The sequence below is a fragment of the Triturus cristatus genome, chromosome 5_2 (genome assembly GCF_964204655.1).
Source record: "Triturus cristatus chromosome 5_2, aTriCri1.1, whole genome shotgun sequence".
NCBI classification, from domain to species: domain Eukaryota; kingdom Metazoa; phylum Chordata; class Amphibia; order Caudata; family Salamandridae; genus Triturus; species Triturus cristatus.
The window spans coordinates 791,519,197-791,539,614 of record NC_140588.1 but is presented as its reverse complement, the minus strand read 5'-3'; the positions used below and the strand labels follow the sequence as shown (position 1 = coordinate 791,539,614).

The following is a 20,418-nucleotide window of genomic DNA, read 5'->3' as shown; positions in this document are numbered from 1 at the left end:
AAAAGCCATGCAAGGAAATTGTGTTTGGGTCCAGCCAGGGACTGCAGGCACAAGCACAGCGTGCTCCGCCTGCCTGACCCCCTCCTTCACAATAGGGGGACTAAGTAGTCCACATCCTGACTTTCCTCCTCCACTACCAATTCACTTGCTCCTATTTATCACCCGCTCAGAGCAGGTGGGTGGTAGATGTGAGCAGAAATGTTCTCAGAATCGGAGACAGCCATAAGGGTTTGGACCCGGTAATATCAGGTATGCATGGTTATTACAAATTAAGGGGACAACGGTTTGTAATTGCAGGGGTGCACTTACCAGCTGGAAGGTGTGATTCCAGGTCTAGTAATTTTGGTATCCTTGCACTGTGCAATTTGTAATTAAAGCCTGTGCGTTGTAAGAATGTTGAGGAAGAGAAAAGTCGGAGAATGATAGAAAATTATTAGGTAGTTCATCAAAACAGACTCAGCATCCCGATATGCACTGTCTACCAACAACTTAATGCATTCAGAGTACAGTTGAGTAATGAAGGAACTGCCGAGAGGTGGGTGAGAGAAGATCAACAGGGTTTGGGAAGCATAACGAGAGGGAGAAAAGAGGCTGAGAGGAGATTGAGGGAAACCGTATTCCTGCAACTAGTCTGACAAACCGAAAGCAAAAAGAACAATTGATGGACAGAATGCAGAACAAGGTCATATATTCATCCCAGTACAGAGATCTGGGCTTAAATCCATCCTTTTGTTGCTCACCATGCCATTCCAGTTTGAACCCGGCCATATGCAAATCAGTCTTGACCCTGCGCCCAATGTGAACAGTCCAGCCCGAACTGCCAGGCCAGGTCCTCCCTGGACTGGAAACAAGCATCCTAGGACCGGTTTCGGGGTTTCACCCCTTATCAGCTAAAATAGCATGACTCCAGTGGCATGAAGAGCATGGGACCCACGTCTGGGCATGCCTATCCAACTCGAGGTGACAAATGCAAAAAGAACAATTGATGGACAGAATGCAGAACAATGTCATACATTCATCCCAGTACAGAGATCGGGGCCTCATTCAAGCTAGTCTGGCTGATGAAGGGTGATGCTCTGAAACAAGTCCCAGGATGCTTGTTTCCGGTCCATGGAGGACTTGGCTTGGCAGTTCGGGCTGGACTGTTCCCATAAGGACAGGGTCAAGACTGATTTGCATATGGCTGGGTCCAAACTGGGGTGGTGTGGTGAGCAAAAGAATGATGGATTAAACCCAGATCCTTGTGACGGGGGTGAATGTTTGCATTGTCCAGCATTCTGTCCATCTATTGTTACTTTTTCAAACAGAGCCCAGCAGAAGATGTGCAGGACAAACAGCTGCAAACTGCTTTTAATAGATATCTAAACGAGCTGTACAACTCAAGTGAAAACCCACCATGCAAATGTGTATAAATAAAGTTAGGAAATTACTCTCACAGTTTCCTCATATCCAAGTGAGTGGATGTTTTTGAAAATAATTATGACATGATTTATATGTACATTTGTGACTGTTTTTATGGTTTAATTGGTCTTAACAAAAAACAGTACAAGTAGAGTTAAGTATTTATATTGCACAACACATCATTGAGAGCTTAATGGAATGTTGTGTTAATGATTTGTTCTATAGAAAAACTAAAGGAAAATTGTCTAATTTGCTGATAACGATGACATTTTAGTGTATACATTTTATAATGGGGATTTTAATTGATTTCACTTATTTCATCCAGTCTGTCCATTCCTACAATGCGATTTGTTTTAAAAAGTAACTGTCTGTGATGTTGTTAGGGTCTTATAAACTTGATCTAATTTCCTGTGATGTCACCAATAACGCTACACATTTTTTCAGCCAATGTTAGGGACTTTGCATTAACAAACGCTAGCTTCTTAGCAAACAGAACTTTGCATTCTGGAACATGTCATTTTGCCTTTAGCATTCCCATATAAGCTTCAAAATCCCAATATGCAAAACCTTGTTTGGTAAAACGCCTGTGTTGGCTGAAATTGTAACTCATGATAAGGGACAACAATGTAGTCTGGATAGTGCTTGTGTGAAATGTTTGTACTTGCGTCACCTTATAACTGGAATCTTGAGATATTGTTCTACAATCCATTCACCCACGGAAGTCTTCGCTGCATGTTCTCTCACCTTCTAACGCTTTAGTCTTTTGGTGGAAGACATGGCATGGCCCATTATTTTATGACGGCATGTTTTCCAGTCGAGGCCCAAGGTGGTGGAGGCGGTGGTGGGTGGGTCATGTCAGCCCTGTCCCATAACATGGGTTGGTGCTTTGCCAGTCCAGACACGGAGTGCATCCTGTCAGAGTAGGTGATGGATTCCAGGTCGGGGTTGTTAGATTTCTTTTGGGGATGGACGTGCCTCAGCCGGCGCGGACCAGTTCCAGTACTTTCCTAAATGTCGCCCACTGGTTGATGTGCAACTTCACCTATGTACATTCAAATAGCCCCACTAAAATGTCACTGCATGGGCACCGCCATATTTTGACTCGAAGGCAAAAGCAATAAAGGACATTCTTACTGTGTCTTTTTAGAGGCCATCTTCGAGTGGTGTGAAGTGTCATGTTAGTCCAAGAGGTTTCAGCGAATGTACCAGGTACATTAAGTAATGGTTTGCACTATTGTTTGAGACTGCGTACACAATGTATGTAAAATAAAAAGTAGGCTTCTTCAATAATTTCAAGTATTTTTTTGAAACCTAATAGTAAGTTTGCGATTTGCTTCTGCAAATAAACATTTCTCTGTTTGTATATTCTAAACCTCACAACTAAAGAGTATGAAGCCGCCGCCTCCTACGATGGTCCTACAATCACATAATACAGCCTTAGAAATGTACATCTTATCTAAATTTCCTTTTAACGTTGTTAGAACCAACCTGGCAATTATTTTTTTCATGTTATTAAACCAATCAAATAGTCCTGCAAACATTTATATGCACTAATAATAAACTTCCTTTAATGTGTTGCCAAACAGTACATGATGTGTTAATGTGGCGACACAAATCACCTATTTTGATAGGGTCAACAGCTTTTGTTTCTGCCCTTGCCTCTTTCTACTTTCAGCTCACCTTATCTTGTACTGCTGTATCTTCTTTCGCTTCGCTGAAGGTACAGGTGTGGCGCTTAATGTAGTGCACCAACATAATGTAGGCAGAGTTGTTAGGGATCTTTGCTCTGATGAAAATGAGTAACTCTACCACTAAAAGTAACAGTTCAGTGTTTTCAGTGCCACTATGTGTGCCATTTTAATGGCTTATGTGTAACACTTTGGGTCACACACTATCTCAAGGAGAAAGGGGAGCACCGAAGACACGAGCAGGAAACAAATAACCAGTACCAGGCGGGAGGTGGTAGGGGATGGCACAGGGTGATTAAGTGAACTGTAATCCGAGATGGGCAGCAACACCGAAGACACAAGCAGATAAGAAATAGTAAAACGAACCCAATGAATGGAAAAGTGTAAAGAGACCACTGATTGGGCGGGGCTCACGGGGCGGAAACAAAAGAGAAAAAGGAGGGACAAAGCGGGAGGATTAACCACTAGCAAGCAAGCCTTTTTGAGGGACAATTGAAGTGACCAATGAAAAGGTAATGGGCAGGCTGTAAGACCAGAGTGAATACAGCATGTCTCGAAGAGACCGCACATGTGCTTCCTAGGCTTGACCTAATTAGCACATCCTTAAGTTAGGCACACATGGTGAAGTGATCCTGCAACAACATATTCTTCAATCGTACCCACAAATGCCCTGCAGCTACAGCAGGAAGACTAATTTCAACCCAAATGCTGGAACAATGCCCTTCCTCTCACAACAACCACAAAACAGTTTTTATTCATTAGTATATTGAAATAAAATATCACTTACAATCAGGTCGGTATCCTACACTTCGAGGAGTTCTTTTTACTAGCAAACTGCCAAAAGGAAAAAAAGTAGCATTAAAATAATGCAACATGAAATAAAAACATGATTCGAAGAAATAAGTGGTAAATCGAGTTTGAATGTTTTTAACACAACCAAAAAGAATGAAAGGTAATTCAAAGAGCAATATGATCATATAATGGACCTTAAAGAAACAAAATGCTGAAGAAATAAGTCTGGAATGATTACTGTCCTTTTGGGGACTACGAGGCAATGGGCTGGGGAAGAGATAGCCGTACATGTAGGTGGTTGGAGAGGGCAGCGTAAGATAAATAGAACAGGCCAGGCAAAGGTTGTAAAAAATAAAACATTGTCTCCATGCCAGCATTGTCTCATCCGTATGCCATTCACATGTCGTACCAAGCTCCTTTCACTCCCCTCCTGCCACTGACATTATTTAAATATTGCTACCCTGTCTGAATTTCTTTATATCCAGCTACAACTTCCACACCAGGTTACATATATTTAGTAGCCCTTGGACCTTTTTGGTGTGTTTTCCCCATCCCAGATCGGACCCAGTTATTTTTTTGTTTAAATATCTTTATTGTTTTTCTTAGATTATGTAACAGGGTAGGATTATCAGAGGCATCATACGTGCATATGCGAATTGACATGATGAGAACAATGGGCATATCTGTGACTGGTTACATGAATATAGGTACAATACACAGTAATACCTACTTGTCACTGCAGGAGGCCTATATTTACAAAACAGTGCATGCTACTTCCTGTTCGCACTGGTGCACTTCAATTCCCAATCAACAAATCATATCGCCCAAGAAAATGCAAACATAGCTGATTGAGCCAGTCAGTTGTGACACTGGTTGTATATCTGTAGCGTATATGGGAGTTGTAAATGTGCATCAATGACAATGTTTAACTGGGAGGTTGTGCAGAGAAAGAGATGTGGGCCAATAAGACATATGTTAATCAAACTTCAAAACCAATAATATAATAAAGGAACTGCCATCGAAGAAGAACAAATAGGATATTTATAACATTACAGGGCACGCAAATGTGTATCTCGTGCATGTCATTATGGTGGCTCGCCAGCATGGTACTAGGACTCATTAGGGCGTTGGAGATCTCTTCCGTCTGAGCGATTGGTTAGAGGTTGGTGGGAGGGGGGAATCCCAGCGGCGGATCCAGGTCACAGGTAGGCTGTAGCATAGGACGCAATGCTGACTATGGATATCTCGTGTCTCATAGCTCGGGCCGTCATAGGGTGAGTTAAGTACTGGCTGGTGGGGCACCTACTTCGTCCCTGCCTCCTCCACTCAATGGCCGTGAGTATGGTATTCCAGTGCTGTGCTATGGGATATTTGCGGAGCCCCGCTGTTTCCTCCCTGTGCAGTATTGTACTTTCCGCCTGTGCCCATATCGTGAATGATCTCTCCCAACTGACCGACTACGGGGGAACATTATGTTTATATCTTTTTGTGATTAAGCGCTTCGCTACTATCAACCCCAGATCTCGGAATCATGATGTGACATTGTTCTTCTTAGACCTGGCATAGAGCCCCAATATGTAGACTTCCCATGTATGTGGCAGGGATGTGTCAGTGCAGAGTGCAAGCGCCGTGGCTACTTCATGGCAATAAAGTTGTAAGGAGGTGCAGGACCACAGCATGTGGAGCAGGTTTGCATTAAGTCGCTGGCAGCATGGGCAAGCGGAGGTGGTAATGTTAAAGTATCTGTTTATGTTGTCAGGGGAAAGGTACGCTCTCTGTATAATGTATGTTTGAATTTGGAGCTTCTTGGTATATACGAAGAGCTGACCAGAATGGCACTCCATTCTTTTTCCGTCCAAGGTTGGCCCCTATCCGCTTCCAAGCGGATACGGAGACTTAACATCGGTTTCAGTGTATGCGTGAGTAGAGCTGCCACTAGCCAGTGCACTATATGTGATCCCGCACCCATTACATATAAATATTGTAGTAGCAGATGTGTTAGCAGCTCAGTCATCAGATCCCCCAGGAGGCCGAAAGGGCCCTTGTTAGGGAAGTGTGCATTAGAAATTGCCCTGCCGGCAAACCACTGTCTCCCGCCAATGTATCAAAAGTGAGTAGTGCACCATCTGAATATAAGTCACGCAGGGTGTCTATGCCCGCTGCATGCCAATGTGTAAGAGCCTCCTCGCAAGTGCCCTCCCTCCCTCTGGGCGTCTCCAGGAGTGGCAGTATCGGAGCGTATGGGAGTGTTGTACGAGTGAGGTGCAGGCCCCGCCTATAGCACTTGTGCGCCAATGCTACATGTATCTGGGATGGCCGTGAGGGCTTGGCGGCGGGATGGAACAGGTGATAGATCTGGGATTGGATCCAGGGCTGCTGCAGGGTCGCAGTGTCTTCCAGACTCTTGCCACTTAGCCACTTTGTCACCCATTGTAGCTGGGCTGCTATATAGTACAGCTCCATATAAGGGACCACCAATCCCCCATGACTGGCGGGGGCATATAGTTTCCACAAGCCAACTCGGGGTCTGCCTTTGTTCCAGATTAGGTCACGGAACATACGTTGCAGCTCGCGGAAGATCTTGGTCGGGACATAGATGGGGAGGTTCGAAAAATAGTAGAATAATTTTGGAAGGACTATCATCTTGATCAAGGTGATGCGGCTCATGACATTTACGGGGAGTGACTTCCATAATTGTACTTGGGCCCTAACAGCTGAAATTGCCTTCCAATAAATCGTCAGGCGTCTGGTATATGAAGACACCAAGGTAGCAAAATGTAGTGGAGTACCACAGGAGAGGAGAGTCACTGAGAAGAACGTCCGTTTCGACCATGTCTGCGCTAAAGGGGTAAACCCCCCAGTTAACGCTAAGGACCGACACCGCTTCAAAGGCCCTAAACGCATCTGCTATGGACGTAGGGATGCCGTTGATGTCACGGAAATACAATAACAAGTCATCGGCATATAGGGAAACGGCATGCATCCCATCTCCCAACTTGATTCCCCACGCCTTGCTGTCGCTGCAGAGCAGCATCGCCAATGGTTCCATGGCTAGGGAGAAGAGTAACAGGGACAGTGGACAGCTCTGGCGTGTCCCTCTCCTTACTCGAATAGGATCAGAGATTAGCCTGCCGGTCCTAACCCGAACAATGGGTTGTTGGTATAGCAGCTGAACCATGCTCATATAATGGTCCCCAAGTTTGTATTTACGTAGGACTGCCGCTAGATAGGGTCATTCCAAAGAATCAAAGGCCTTCTCCAAGTCCAGCACTAAGCAGCCAGAGCGGGGCCACATGTGTAACGCATAGCTCTGTACCCGGAAGAACCTGCAGATGTTGAGTGAGGTACTCCTGGCGGGAACGAACCCGTTCTGGTCAGGTTGCACCAATGTTTTCACTAATGGCGAGAGACGTTTAGCGAGTATCAAGGCAAAGATCTTGTAGTCAGTGTTAAGAAGTGCTAGTGGACAATAAGAGCCCAAGGATTCAGGGTTCGTTTGAGTAGAGTCACCAGCAGGGCTTCGTTTTGTGTGCCTGCAAGCGTAGATTCATCTACCGCAGTCTCATACACTTTCAACAGCTGCGGTGCCAGTATATGCGCATAGGCCTTGTAAAATTCAGCCGGTAGTCCATCAGGTCCCGGCGACTTCCCGTTAGACAGTGAGAATATACAGTCCCGGACTTCCTCCGAAAGGAGGGGGTCATTCAGTTCCTCTGTTTGGGCACGCGTAGGGTGTGGCAATGTTATCCCCTCAAGGTAGAGCTGCAGCTCCGTGGGCGTGACCTATGTGCGGGATTTGTACAAGTCTCGATAAAGTGCCACGAATTCACCATGTATGTCCCGCTGTGTATAGGCCACACCCCCTTACGCAGTGCCTACCAAAGCCACGGGAGTCGACGACTCATCGTGGCGAATAAGCCACGTGAGCAATTTGCCCGCTTTGTCCCCCATGTGATGCGTCCGCGTCGAATGCGCAGCATAATTAAAACATCGTAACCGCTCCAATAGCCGTGCATGTTCTTCCCTGTGGCACTCGAGTTGTCTCGGGGACCCCTCGGTGGCCTCTTGCTCACTGTATGCCAACTGCTTCTCCAAATTGGTGAGTTCTTTCTCCAGCTGCGTTCTTATACCCGGCTGCATCCCCAAGCAATGCCCCCGCACAACTACATTAAGCGTGTCCCACTCCAGCAATGGCGATGAGGCTGTGCCTGCATTTTCATCAAAATATTGTGCTACGGTGGTGGCCAATAAGTCCCGGAAGGGTGCATCTAGCAGGACATCCGGCTGGAGGCGCCAGATGGGGATTGGCGGTACCTCACCCTCCCACTCCAGCTCCACCACATGCGGGTTGTGATCGGAATGCATCTGAGGAAAAGTGTTCTTCTGATCGGCATAATTTGTACCGAGACTCCATTGTTTTTTCATTGCCATCTCGTGTCAAAACACTTCCACACGACCCACCTGGTCGTTTCTGCTGATGCCTGGGAAAATTCTAACTCACATGACAAAAACCATCTTGCAGCCTGCATTTCTGCCCAGGAACTGTCGCACACCCAACCCCCCTGTTCTTTGCAGTTCAACAGAAAGCCATGAGACACTCAAGCCCTGGGTAAATGATTTGTTTTCCAGCTCTTGCTCCCAGCCTGGTAAACATCCTTGACACCGTGATCAGGTTATCTGGACAATGGTCTGTCTGCTAGGCCTTGATCAGTGTGATTAAACAATCACCTGAAAGACCGGGCTTTGATCAGGGTGATTAAACAATGATCTGAAAGACTGGGCTTTGATCAAGCTGAGTGAACAATGACCTGCAAGACCAGCTTTGATCACACTGAGTGAACAATGATTTGTGTACCAAGCCTTGACCAGGTCACCACCTACAAACATCGTCTGGATCTGGTTATCAACTACAAACACTGCCCTGATATAACAATGGACTAACAGCCAAAAGACTGCTATGAAAAAGTATAAAAGGCTTGTAAGCTGCGGAGTAAAGCAGCAGCCTCCTGGGTTTTGTCTCTCACTAGCTTGGGACTCTGTTCCATAGCCCGGGCTATTTGAATAAATCTGGGTTCCTCCTGCAGACGAAGGCTCCTGTGTCTCCTTTTACTACGTATGGAAGACTTGGGCGGTTCCCCCGCCGCCGAGACCCAGTATGTGGGTTATTCCGGTTCTTCAAATGGCGCCAGATTAGGGACTCCACGAGCACGAAGGTCAGGCCCGGTGGATGTGAGGAGGTGCACGGAGAGACTCCGACGGAGGCGCCCTACCCGAGGGATTCTTGCAATCTGGTAAAGCCGAACGACTCGCCCCGCTGTTCTTCCCCACCCGGTCTGGGCCACATGACCGCGTTCTCGCTCGAGTCCCCTAGCAAATAATTTCTGGAGCAGGACACAGCCCTACGTCTGCAGAAGAGAACTACCCCTGTAAGGTAAGGGTGGACTGATCACCCACCAAGTCTGTATGATTCTGTTATTGACTTTTGCAAAAGCCAAGCAACCGAAGTGAATTTTTAAAAACCCGCTGGTGTCCGTTTTGTATGATTCTGCGGTTATTGACTTTTGCAAAAGCCAAGCAAGCGAGGTGAGTTTTTTAAAACCCGATGGTGTCTGTTATCTGTTTACAAGCATGCCAGTCAGTAGTAAGTTCAAGAAATTATGTTGTTGTATGTGTACGCAGGACTTCCAGCTGGAGGCGGCTTGTCCGCTTCCTCCAGAAGGGAACCCTGGCCATACAATGTATATTAAACATGGTCCTTCTGCCATAATGTTTTCCTCACACTGGGTAAAATATATGAAGGAATATGCTACTTACCAGTATGCATCTGTTCTTGGCATGTAGAGCTGCAAATCTACACACTTTTGCATAGATCGCCATCTGGTGTTGGGCCCAGATGTTTGCAGTTTGTTTTTCCTCTTGGAAAGTCTTTGGAAGTCACGAGGTTGGTGACTCCTCCTTTGGATCGTATTGCGCATGGGCTTCGGCTCCATCCTTAGATTGTTTTTCGCCAGCAGGGAAAGACGGAGCGTAGTAACAACAGTCAAGAAACCCATGTGTGTTGTATCTAAATAAGATAGACTGGAACAGATACAGGTAGCCGGGGAGGCGGGTGGGCGTGTGTAGATCTGCAGCTCTACATGCCAAGAACAGATGCATACTGGTAAGTAGCATATTCCGTTCGAGGCATATGAGCTGCAGATTACACACTTTTGCATAGACTATATAGCAGTTCCCAACCTTAGCGGCAACCACCGGTATCTGTTGCAGTGGTTTGAAATAGTGTTTTTAGTTCAGCCTGGCCCACACTAGTTTGTTGCTTGGTTTGCACATCTACACAATAGTGTTTAGTGAAAGTGTGCAGTGTTGACCATGTAGCTGCTTTGCAGATATCATCTAGTGGGATGTTCCCTAGAAAAGCCATGGAAGCATTTTACAATCCACCTAGCTATCCCCGATTTTGAGATGGGGTTGCCCTTGTGTGGTGGAGAGAAAGAGACAAACAGTTGTTTGGTCTTTCTGAAAGGTTGTGTTCTTTGGATATAGTAAAGTAAGGCTCGTTTGACATCTAGCGTGTGCAACGGTCTGAGGTTGCGAGAAAAATACTGGTAATTCTATAGATTGGTTTAGGTGAAAAGGGGAAATGACTTTAGGTAGGAATTTTGGGTTGGTACGGAGAACAACCTTGTTCTGGTGCATTTGAAGAAAAGGTTCTTGTATGGTAAGTGCTTGTATCTCACTGACCCTTCTAAGGGAAGTGATGGCTACAAGGAAAGCGGTCTTCCATGTGAGGAATTGCAGTTCGCATTTATGCAAAGGTTCGAAGGGAGGCCCCATCAGCCTTGTGAGCACGATATTTAAGTTCCACACAGGTGAGGGTGGTACTCTGGGGGGAATTATTCTTTTGAGGCCTTCCATGAAGGCTTTAATGGCAGGTACTCTGAAAAGTGATAGGTGCTGCCTGTTTTGTAAGTAAGCTGCAATTGCTGCGAGGTGTAGCCGAAAGGAGGTATAGGCTAGATTACACCTTTGTAGGTGGAGTAAGTAGCATATGATGTGTTGTATAGACACGTCTAGAGGATTGATTGTGTTGTTATGGCAATAAACAACAAACCTTTTCCACTTGGCAGCGTAGCAGGCTCTAGTGGTAGGGCGTCTAGCTTCTTTGATGACGTTCATACAGTCAGGGGGAAGGTTTAGGTACCTGAATTCTAGGATTTCAGGAGCCAGATCGCAAGGTTGAGCTGCGCTGGGTCTGGGTGCCTGATCTCTCCATGGTTCTGGGTTAGGAGGCATGGTGAGAGGTGTAGCTTTTGGTGTGGTACTACCGAGAGTTCCAGCAGCGTGGTGTACCACGGTTGTCTGGCCCACATTGGAGCTTATAGGATCAGTGTGAAGGAGTGCTGTTGCAGCTTTCGCACCACTAATGGAATGAGTGGGAGAGGCGGAAAAGCGTACGCAAATTTGCCTGACCAGTTCATCCATATCGCATTTCCTTTGGACAATGGGTGTGGGTATCTGGCGGCGAAGCTTGGGCATTTTGTGTTTTCGTGGGTGGCGAAGAGGTCTATCTGTGGATGCCCCCACATTTGAAAGAACGGATGAAGAACCTGTGGGTTAAGTTCCCACTATTGGATCTGTTGTGTCTGTCTGCTGAGCAGATCTGCCACGGTGTTTTGGACTCCTGGGACATGTTAAGCTAGGAGAAAGATTTTGTGGGCAATTGCCCATCTACATATGCTCTGTGCTAATTGAGAGAGCTGTGGAGAGTGTGTGCCGCCTTGTTTTTGAATATAAGACATGGCCGTCATGTTGTCTGTGCGAATGAGGACTGCCTTGCCTGAAATCCGTGGTTGAAAGGATTTCAGGGCTAGAAAGATAGCTAGTAACTCCAGATGGTTGATATGGAGTAACTTTTGTTGCGGCGTCCATGTGCCCTGCACTGTGAGGTGTAATAGATGAGCTCCCCAGCCGGAGAGCGATGCGTCCGTTGTTAGTATTATTTGGGGAACCGGGTCCAGGAACGGTCAACCTTTGGAAAGGTTTGTGGTGTTTCACTACTGCAGAGAGCGATGGGTGCGACCGTCTACCAACACCAGATCTGTCAGTTGCCCCTGGGCCTGGTTCCATTGGCGCGCTAAGCACTCTTGGAGTGGACGCATCTGGAGTCTTGCATGAGGCACTATGAAAATGCAAGAGGCCATCATCTTTATCAGTTGCATAAACACTCGTGCTGGAAGGGAGTGTTGAAGTACGAATTTTTGTCGTAAAGCCTGAATGCTTGCAATCCTGGCCGGATTGGGGTAGGCTATTGCTTTTGAGGTGTCTACGGTGGCACCGAGGTATTGTTTTATGTGGGATGGTGTTAGCTGGGACTTTTGTTGGTTCACCGTGAAGCCTAGTTGGTGAAGTAGTTGGATTGTGGTGGCGGGGTGGTGTACACATTGGTTGTATGAAGTGGCTTTTATCAGCCAATCGTCCAAGTATGGGAAGACGTGAATGTGCTGTCTTCTGAGGTGTGCCGCCACCACTGCTAGGCACTTGGTGAATACCCGTGGTGCTGTTGTGACTCCGAACGGGAGCACTTTGAATTGGTAGTGTTGTCTGTCCACTACAAATCTGAGGTACTTTCTGTGAGCATGATGAACTGGAATGTGGAAGTATGCGTCTTTCAAGACCAGTGTGGTGAGACAGTCATTCTGGGAGAGGAGCGGAAGTACCTGCTGAAGCGTTACCATGTGAAAATGGTCTGAGTGTATGTATGTGTTTAGGGGCCGGAGATCTAGAATAGGTCGTAGAGTCTCGTCCCTTTTTGGTATTAGGAAATATAGGGAGTAAACCCCCAAATTTTGTTGATTGACAGGAACGTGTTCTATTGCCTGTTTTTGTAGGAGTGTGATTACCTCCTGCCTTAGCAATGTGGAATGTTCTTGTGACATTGGGCGTTGCCTGGGTGGAATGTTTGGGGGGGGGGGGGGGGGGGGGGGGTTCGGGGTAAATGTTAATTCCAGGCTGTATCCTGACTGAATTATTTGGGTCACCCATTTGTCTGAGGTGATGGTCTCCCAGACATGAAGGAAATTTGTGAGTCTGCCCCTGACTGGAGTGGAATGTCTGGGGGGAGCGGGGGGGGGGAAAGTCATTGGGTAGTAGGTGTGGCAGAACGGGCGTTGTTTGTTTTGCCTCTGCCCTTGTTGTTGTTACCCCTGTAACCGCCTCTTTGGTAACCTTTTGTAAAGGTGGTCTGAGTAGGGGACTTGTACGATGTGGACGCTGTGTCTGAGGAGTAGCCTCTGGATGCACTCCGAAAGGATGAGCGGCGAAAGGAGCGTCTGGGCGGGTGAGACTGTAAGGCCCCCATGGATTTTGCTGTATCCGTGTCCTTTTTCATCTTTCCTAAGGCCTCATCCACCTTTGGCCCGAATAGATGTTCCTGGTCAAAGGGATGGTTAAGGATAGAGGCTTGTACTTCTGGTTTAATCCCAGATACTCTTAACCAAGCATGACGATGGAGAAGGACGCTGGTGTTAATAGCCCTGGAGGCTGTGTCTGCTGCGTCTAGGGCACAACGTATAGAGGAGTTTGTGATTGTTTTACCCTCTTGAATCAACTCGTTGGCTTTACTTTTATATTTTTCAGGGAGATGTTGCATTATGCTCTCTAATTCGTCATAATGAGCCCTGTCATATCTGGCCAGCAGTGCCTGAGTGTTTCCTATACGCCATATATTGGCGGCCTGGGATGCTGTGCGTTTGCCTGAAGCATCTAGCAATTTTGATTCCTTGTCAGGTGGTGGTGCATCACCTGACGCTTGTGAGTTTGCCCTTTTATGTGCCGTAGAGACCACTAAGGAATCTAGTGGCGCTGGTCCTCTGATGTAAGAGGGATCTGAGGGGGCAGGTTTGTACTTCTTTTTGATATGTGGGTTAAGGACCCTGGCTCTCACTGGGTCTTTAAAAACTTCTGCTGCATGCTTTACCACCCCTTTGAGCATGGGCAGTATGGAGGTGGACCTCTGTGTAGTATCGAATGTGTCTAGGAGGAAATCTTCCTCCACAGGGTCATTATGCTTGTCCACCCCATGATAATGTGCTGCTCTTTGCAGAAGATGGTTAAACCCTAGTGAATCTTCAGGTGGAGATGGTCTAGAGGGGTAAATATCGTCTTGTGGGACGTTGGGGATTTCTGGTATATGGTAATCGTCCCATGGATCTGGAGATCCTGTAGGGGTGGGGTCTTGTGGCACATCCCCTGTATCATAATATGGGTCCCCATGATCATCATCGTCTGGAGATTGGGTAGGAGAACGATGAGGTGGGGGTGGAGAGGGTGGAGGGGGTGGACGTGGGGAAGGAGGAGGAGGTGGAGGAGGAGGGGAATGTATTCTGAATGGAGAGGTAGCAGAGTCCTTCCTCTTTGGAGGTGGAGGCGGAGCAGGCTTCTCCAAATGTCTCTTCTTAGTAAAGAGCGTCAAATGTCCAGTTTTCGGATCCTTGGTAAGTTTTTTGCAAGGGATCCGGTGTAAATAACTCTGGTGAGGTAATTTGGTCCGTCGGCGCCGAAGGCGTCGGGGCCGATGATTTTCTAGGTTTCTCCGTGCAGGTTTGTTTAGAACCCGGCTTGGGACCCTCCGGTCTCTTGGACGGCGCCGAAATGTGCTTCGGCTTGGAAGTGTCGGTGCCGGTGGCCTTGTGTGGTTTGGTCGGCACCGAAAGTGGCGTCGGTACCGAAGAGCTGGGTTTGACCCCGAGGGCTTCGGTATGGAGCTCGGTGTCGAGGTGGAGGCCGTCTTCTTTTTTGGTGCCGAAGTGTGTTTCTCTGCACCGCTGGCAGGCTGGCTCGAGCCTGAGCCGCCGGAAGGCTTACTTGGCTTCTTCACCGGGTCCGAAGGTGGGGTGTGTGAAGCAGTGTCTCTGGTCTTGCCTAGGCCCGGAGGCGAAGGTGTGACCGAAGCCTTTTTGGGTGTCGGCGCAGGTGTGGGAGGGGGTAGATTGGTACTCACGACCCTCTGCGCCGGGTTGATGTCCTCCACATCTGACTCGTCGGCCTCGGATGCGGACGCAAGGTCCTCTTCGGTACGAATATGTTCCGGATCGTGGATGTCGTCTCCGAAGATGTCGACTGGAATGGACGTCTAGGAGTGTGCCATGTTCCTTCTGGCTCTTCGGTCCCGAAGAGTCTTTTTGGATCGGAAAGACTTACAGGCCGGACAGTCTCGAGCCTCGTGTTCCGGGGAGAGGCAAAGGTTGCATACCTCATGAAGATCGGTGTGGGAAATTTGGACCCACATTTAGGGCACTTTTTGAATAGAGTTCTTTCCATGAGCCGGGACCGGAGCCTGGGTAGGCCCGAAGGCCGCCGTCGACGACTGAAACCGAAGGTTTGTGTCGATGAGGAGCGCGTTAATTGAAGAGATCGTGATCGAAACAATACAGCGATTGGGGTGAGGATTGCTCGTCGAAGATCATATCAGAGCCCGATGGCGGAAAAAAACAATCTGAGGATGGAGCCGAAGCCCATGCATAATACGATCCAAAGGAGGAGTCACCGATCTCGTGACTTCCAAAGACTTTCCAAGAGGAAAAACAAACTGCAAACATCCGGGCCCAACACCAGATGGCGATCTATGCAAAAGTGTGTAATTTGCAGCTCATATGCCTCGAACACAAAGTAACGCGGAATTACAGTGGCCACTTTATGGCTCCTTTAATTCCCAAGTTCTCGCCAACTTAGAGGAGCAATTAATGAAAAGAAAAACGCGCCCGTCTATGTTTGAATCTGTCCAATTTTGGAGGAAAGAGATAGAGCAGAGAGCTAGAAAGCAGAAGGCTCAAGAAAGAAAACAGGAACGTATGTCAATGGCCGACCACGCCAGAGAAAATTTACAAAATCAAATTACAAAATCGGTAGAAATAGCAGATAGGGAGCATGGGGCACAGGTACAAAAATGTTATCCAGCTCGTGAGGAGAAAGGAAAGGGCCATATGGAAGGGGAAGAAGAAGGTGATTCCTTACTTGATACCATGCTAGAAAGCCCGCCTGCATATGCCCCAATGTACCCTGCCCCGACGCCTCACACCCCGCATGTCCCCCCGCCACAGCCCACTCCTGCCTCCACTGCCCCTCCTACTGTTCTCCCTGTCACACCGACCCTCCCTATTTTTGCTATGACACCGACCACGCACGCTAACCCTGTCCTCGCTGCGGGAATGACAATAAGTCCCCATCCGCCCAACCCCTGCGGCTTTACCCCTACCCGCCCTTTACCTACTTCCCCGTGGTCTACAGTTAAGCAGGATCTATATAAATTGTTGAATTGCCCCCGACTGGCCTCCTTGCGCTCTGCAGTCAGCTTTTCATCCCTTCGAGAAAATGACCTGCAGAAGCAACAGTGTGAATGTTGGATGAATAACGGGAATATTTATACCTTTAAAGAAATATGGTCCACCTTTTCCCAGTGGACGATTATGGAACAGACCACCTGGGCTGAATACTTGTGTACCCTGGTCATGCAAAGATTTGAGAATGCGCTTATGCAGGTACCCACCGGATTAATGGACCTTAGGTCACAAATAAAAAGAGGCGATGTTCAGGGAGAGGGGATGTTTGGCGCTATGTCTACTTTAATGGCTTACCGTGATATGACCGCTTTTCCCTACACCCCTCTAGAAACAGCTATGCCAATGAGAGAGGCGGCCCCTGTCTTTGTTAACGCACTTACCGATGCCCAAAATAATGGCCGAGAGGCTGTTGAGGCACACTGGCGCAGGCTTTGGGTTCATGTTCCTTGGAAAAGGTCAGAAGTAATACAGTTAAAAGGACAATTACCAGATCCCCGGAAGAATCTGGCTGCCTTTTACAGAGAATTAGGTCAGATTATATCTGCAGGTACTCTCATTCTTGAGGATATAGACGTACTTTTTGGTACGGTTGTCCCAACTGAAATTTGGGACAATATTCGACATACTGACCATGAAGTGGCATTGGGAGGTAAATGGGCTGACCTAGAGGCTATGGAAGGAGCAAGGGTAGGAGGGACTAAACCAGAAGCTGCCATCCTGACTTTGCCCGGTAAAATAATGATGTTTATGAAAACACTTTTGCCGGAAACTGTCATTAACTGGGATAAAATAAACGCCTGTAGGCAGCGAACAGATGAGAATGTGGCTGACTTCTTTACCCGTTTCGAGACAGAATACAAGGGACATAGTGGTTTGGATCCCCAGACCCCAGGTTCCGGCCCAGTGTTTGTCGATAAGTTTGTCAGCAACTTGCTTCCTGAGATCTCCGCCAGGCTTAAGAAGGTTGAAAGTACGTGGTCTGCCCAAACTATGACTGGTATCTTGGCTATGGCACAATATCACGAGAATAGGGAGAACGAAGATAGAGACAAAGAAAGTAAGAAGGTTAGGGATCTTAAGACTAAGGCACTTCTGCAGCAGGCTTACCCTCCCCGAGGTCCCAATGCCTGCGGGAATTTCAGACCCCAACCCCAAATCCCTCCGAGGGCTCACCAGTCTACCCCCTCCAGCCCTCAATGTACGGGAGCCCTCCAAACAGATCAGTGTACTTATTGTAAGGGGTACGGCCATTGGATAGATGAGTGTCCCGTGTTAGCTGAAAACATCCGAACAGGGAAGACTCGGCCTCACGCTCCCAGGGAGGGGAGGCCGACTAGGGACCATGGCCCACCCCATCCACAGGATAAAGAACGCAGGCCCAGGGATGATGCTCCCGTCCGGCAGTGCCCGGCCAATAGGTTTGATGGGTACGAAGCCACACGCACTTATTACAATGATGATTATGACAAAGTTGATGAGACAGGGTCCTACCAAACATAGGACAGCCAGGAAAGGGGTATTACCAGAGTGCAAATTCCAGTGGATCAAATGTCAGTTGTGGGGAACAATCAGAATTTTCTTTTGGATACTCGGGCCACCAGGTCTTCTATTGCACGTCTGTCAGCCCCTGAGGCAACCCTTTCTGGCAATATGAATGTGTCCATGGGTTTTGCAGGATCACCTGTGACCAGCCCTGTTTCTGAACCCCTCCCTCTCGATATTGGCCCTGCACATGTTGACGCTCCCTTGGTCCTTACTACAGGTTGCAGTGAAAACTTGTTGGGCATGGATTTAATGAAAGCTCTGTATGCGACCATATCATGTAGTCCCCAAGGTGTATCCCTAACAATTTCTCCCACCGCAGCTTCCTATATGAACCTGTCCGGTCCCCTCCCGCCAGAATTGCTGTTTTTAACTTCCTCCCTCTGGGCATCATCAGACACTGATGTAGGGTGTCTCAACATATCCCCTCATATGGTACGCATCCAGCTAGGTGCACTTCTCCCCTGCCTCGGGCAGTATCGACTACCTGCGGAAGGAGAAATGGCCCTTTTGATAATAATATCTGAATTGATGGACAAGGGCGTAGTGGAGGAAACACGTGGCAATATCTGTAACGTACCCATTATTCCTGTTCTTAAAAAGACCAATGGAGATTCTCTCTCCCCTAAAATATACAGATTCGTAATTGACCTAAGAGCCCTTAACAAAATAACAATCTCCCAATAGCCTGTTGTCCCCGATATTACAGCCCTCTTAACAATGGTCCCTTCTGACGCCACGCACTTTTCTGTCATAGACCTGAAGAATGCTTTTTTCAGCATTCCTATACATCCTGACAGCAGACATTTTTTGGTTTCTCCCTTGGTGGGCGGAGCTTTAGATTCTGCCGCGCCCCTCAAGGTTTTACCGAGAGCCCCAGTATCTATAGTCAAGCCCTAAAAAGTCAACTAGATTCCTTGGAACTCCCTGATAATTCCCCACTATTACAATATGTAGATGACCTCCTCATTGCTGCAAATTCTGCCCCAGCATGTAAAGAAGCTACTCTGTTTGTTACGCCACCTTGCCCTCCATAATCACAAAGTCTCTTTGAAAAAGCTTCAGTTTTGTCAAGAGAAGGTGACCTATTTAGGTCATCTCCTCTCGAAGGAGGGAAGGCAGCTCACCGCTGATCGTATAGCCATTATCAATGCTATGACGGCCCCATGAACACAAAAGCAGGTGCGAGCCTTCATAGGCCTAACCTCATACTGTAGACAGTGGATTTCCAACTTTTCGGCCATGGTCAAACCTCTTCTTGCCCTCACCACTAAAAACGTATCAGACAGTTCCTTTCCATGGACTAGAGAGCATGCACAGGCCTTCCAAGATTTAAAGAGGGCTCTGTGTACTGCTCCAGTCCTCGGTACTCCCGATTATAACAAACAATTTTTTCTTTTTGTACACGAGACAGACGGCTGTGCATGCGCTGTCTTGACCGAGATGTTCGGTGGTCACCATCGGCCATGTGACTATTTTTCAGCCACCTTAGATCCTGTTGCAAGGGCTCTCCCAGGATGCCTACGGGCGACCGCTGCGGCCGCCCTCATGGTCCGTCAGAGTGCAGGGATCGTCATGAACTCCCCCCTGACTCTGATGGTCCCCCATTCTGTAGATACCCTCCTTAATAACACCAAGACACAGTACCTCACTAGCGCACGTCTCACAGGATATTAACTGACTCTCTTTGCCAGCCACATTAACATCAAAAGATGCACTGTATTAAACCCTGCCACATTACTCCCACTGGATACTCAGGATGCCCACTTAGACCCACATGACTGCATATTAAGGACAGAGGAGGAGACGAAGGGACGGGTTGACTTACAGGATACCCCGATAGCAGAACCAGAAGGTACACTGTATGTGGACGGATCATGTCTCAGAGGGCCAGATGGTAACACCTCAGTCGCCTACGCCCTCACGACATTAGGGCAAGTAGTAGAAACAGCCCTGATTCCGCAGTGCTCTGCTCAAGCAGCAGAATTAGTGGCCCTCACTAGAGCCTGTGAGTTAAGCAAAGGGATGACAGTGAATATTTATACTGTCATCCAATATTCCTTCGGGGTGGCCCACAACTTCGGGAGGTTATGGAAAGAAAGGAATTTCCTTACTTCCCATGGGACCAAGATTTAACATGGCCCCCCAATTCACCGATTGTTAGACTCCCTGACACTCCCCAGAAAGGTAGCCATTATAAAATGTAAAGCCCATAAGAAAGTGACAGATGATGATGGGAAAGGCAATACCCTGGCTGACCAGACAGCCAGACAAACAGCTCTCAGAAAAATGGAAGGAATGTATGTAGGAGGTCCCGCTAGGTGGGTGACAGACGAGGGCATGGTTGAAAACACAGTACAGAGTGTGATTGATATTCAGTCCCATACTACTCCTGAGGAACTAAGGGTGTGGAAGGAGCAATTAGCAAAGGGGGGAATTGATGGTTGCTGGGTCCGTACGACTATGGAAAGACAATGGGTGTTACCTGACAGTCATGTGCTACAAGTAGTTACGATGGCCCATGGTCCTGCTCACATTAGTGCAAAAGGGATATGTAAATTGTTGGAACCTACATGGTACAACTCTAAGATACCAGCATATGCTGAAAAGCTGGTTAAAACATGCATGATTTGCCTAATGTATAACCCAGGAAAAAG

General features: G+C 47.6%; 1 protein-coding gene across 2 annotated transcripts in view; it reads right to left on the bottom strand.

Moving 5' to 3' along the window:
• HPRT1 (hypoxanthine phosphoribosyltransferase 1) overlaps window positions 1–20,418 on the bottom strand; it is a 796,282-nt gene that overhangs the window by 196,274 nt on the left and 579,590 nt on the right. For both annotated transcript variants that reach the window (XM_085607912.1, XM_085607911.1), the window contains exon 7: window positions 3,877–3,923. In XM_085607912.1, coding sequence (XP_085464038.1) covers window positions 3,877–3,923 — 47 coding nt within the window. The remainder of the gene's footprint in view (window positions 1–3,876; window positions 3,924–20,418) is intronic.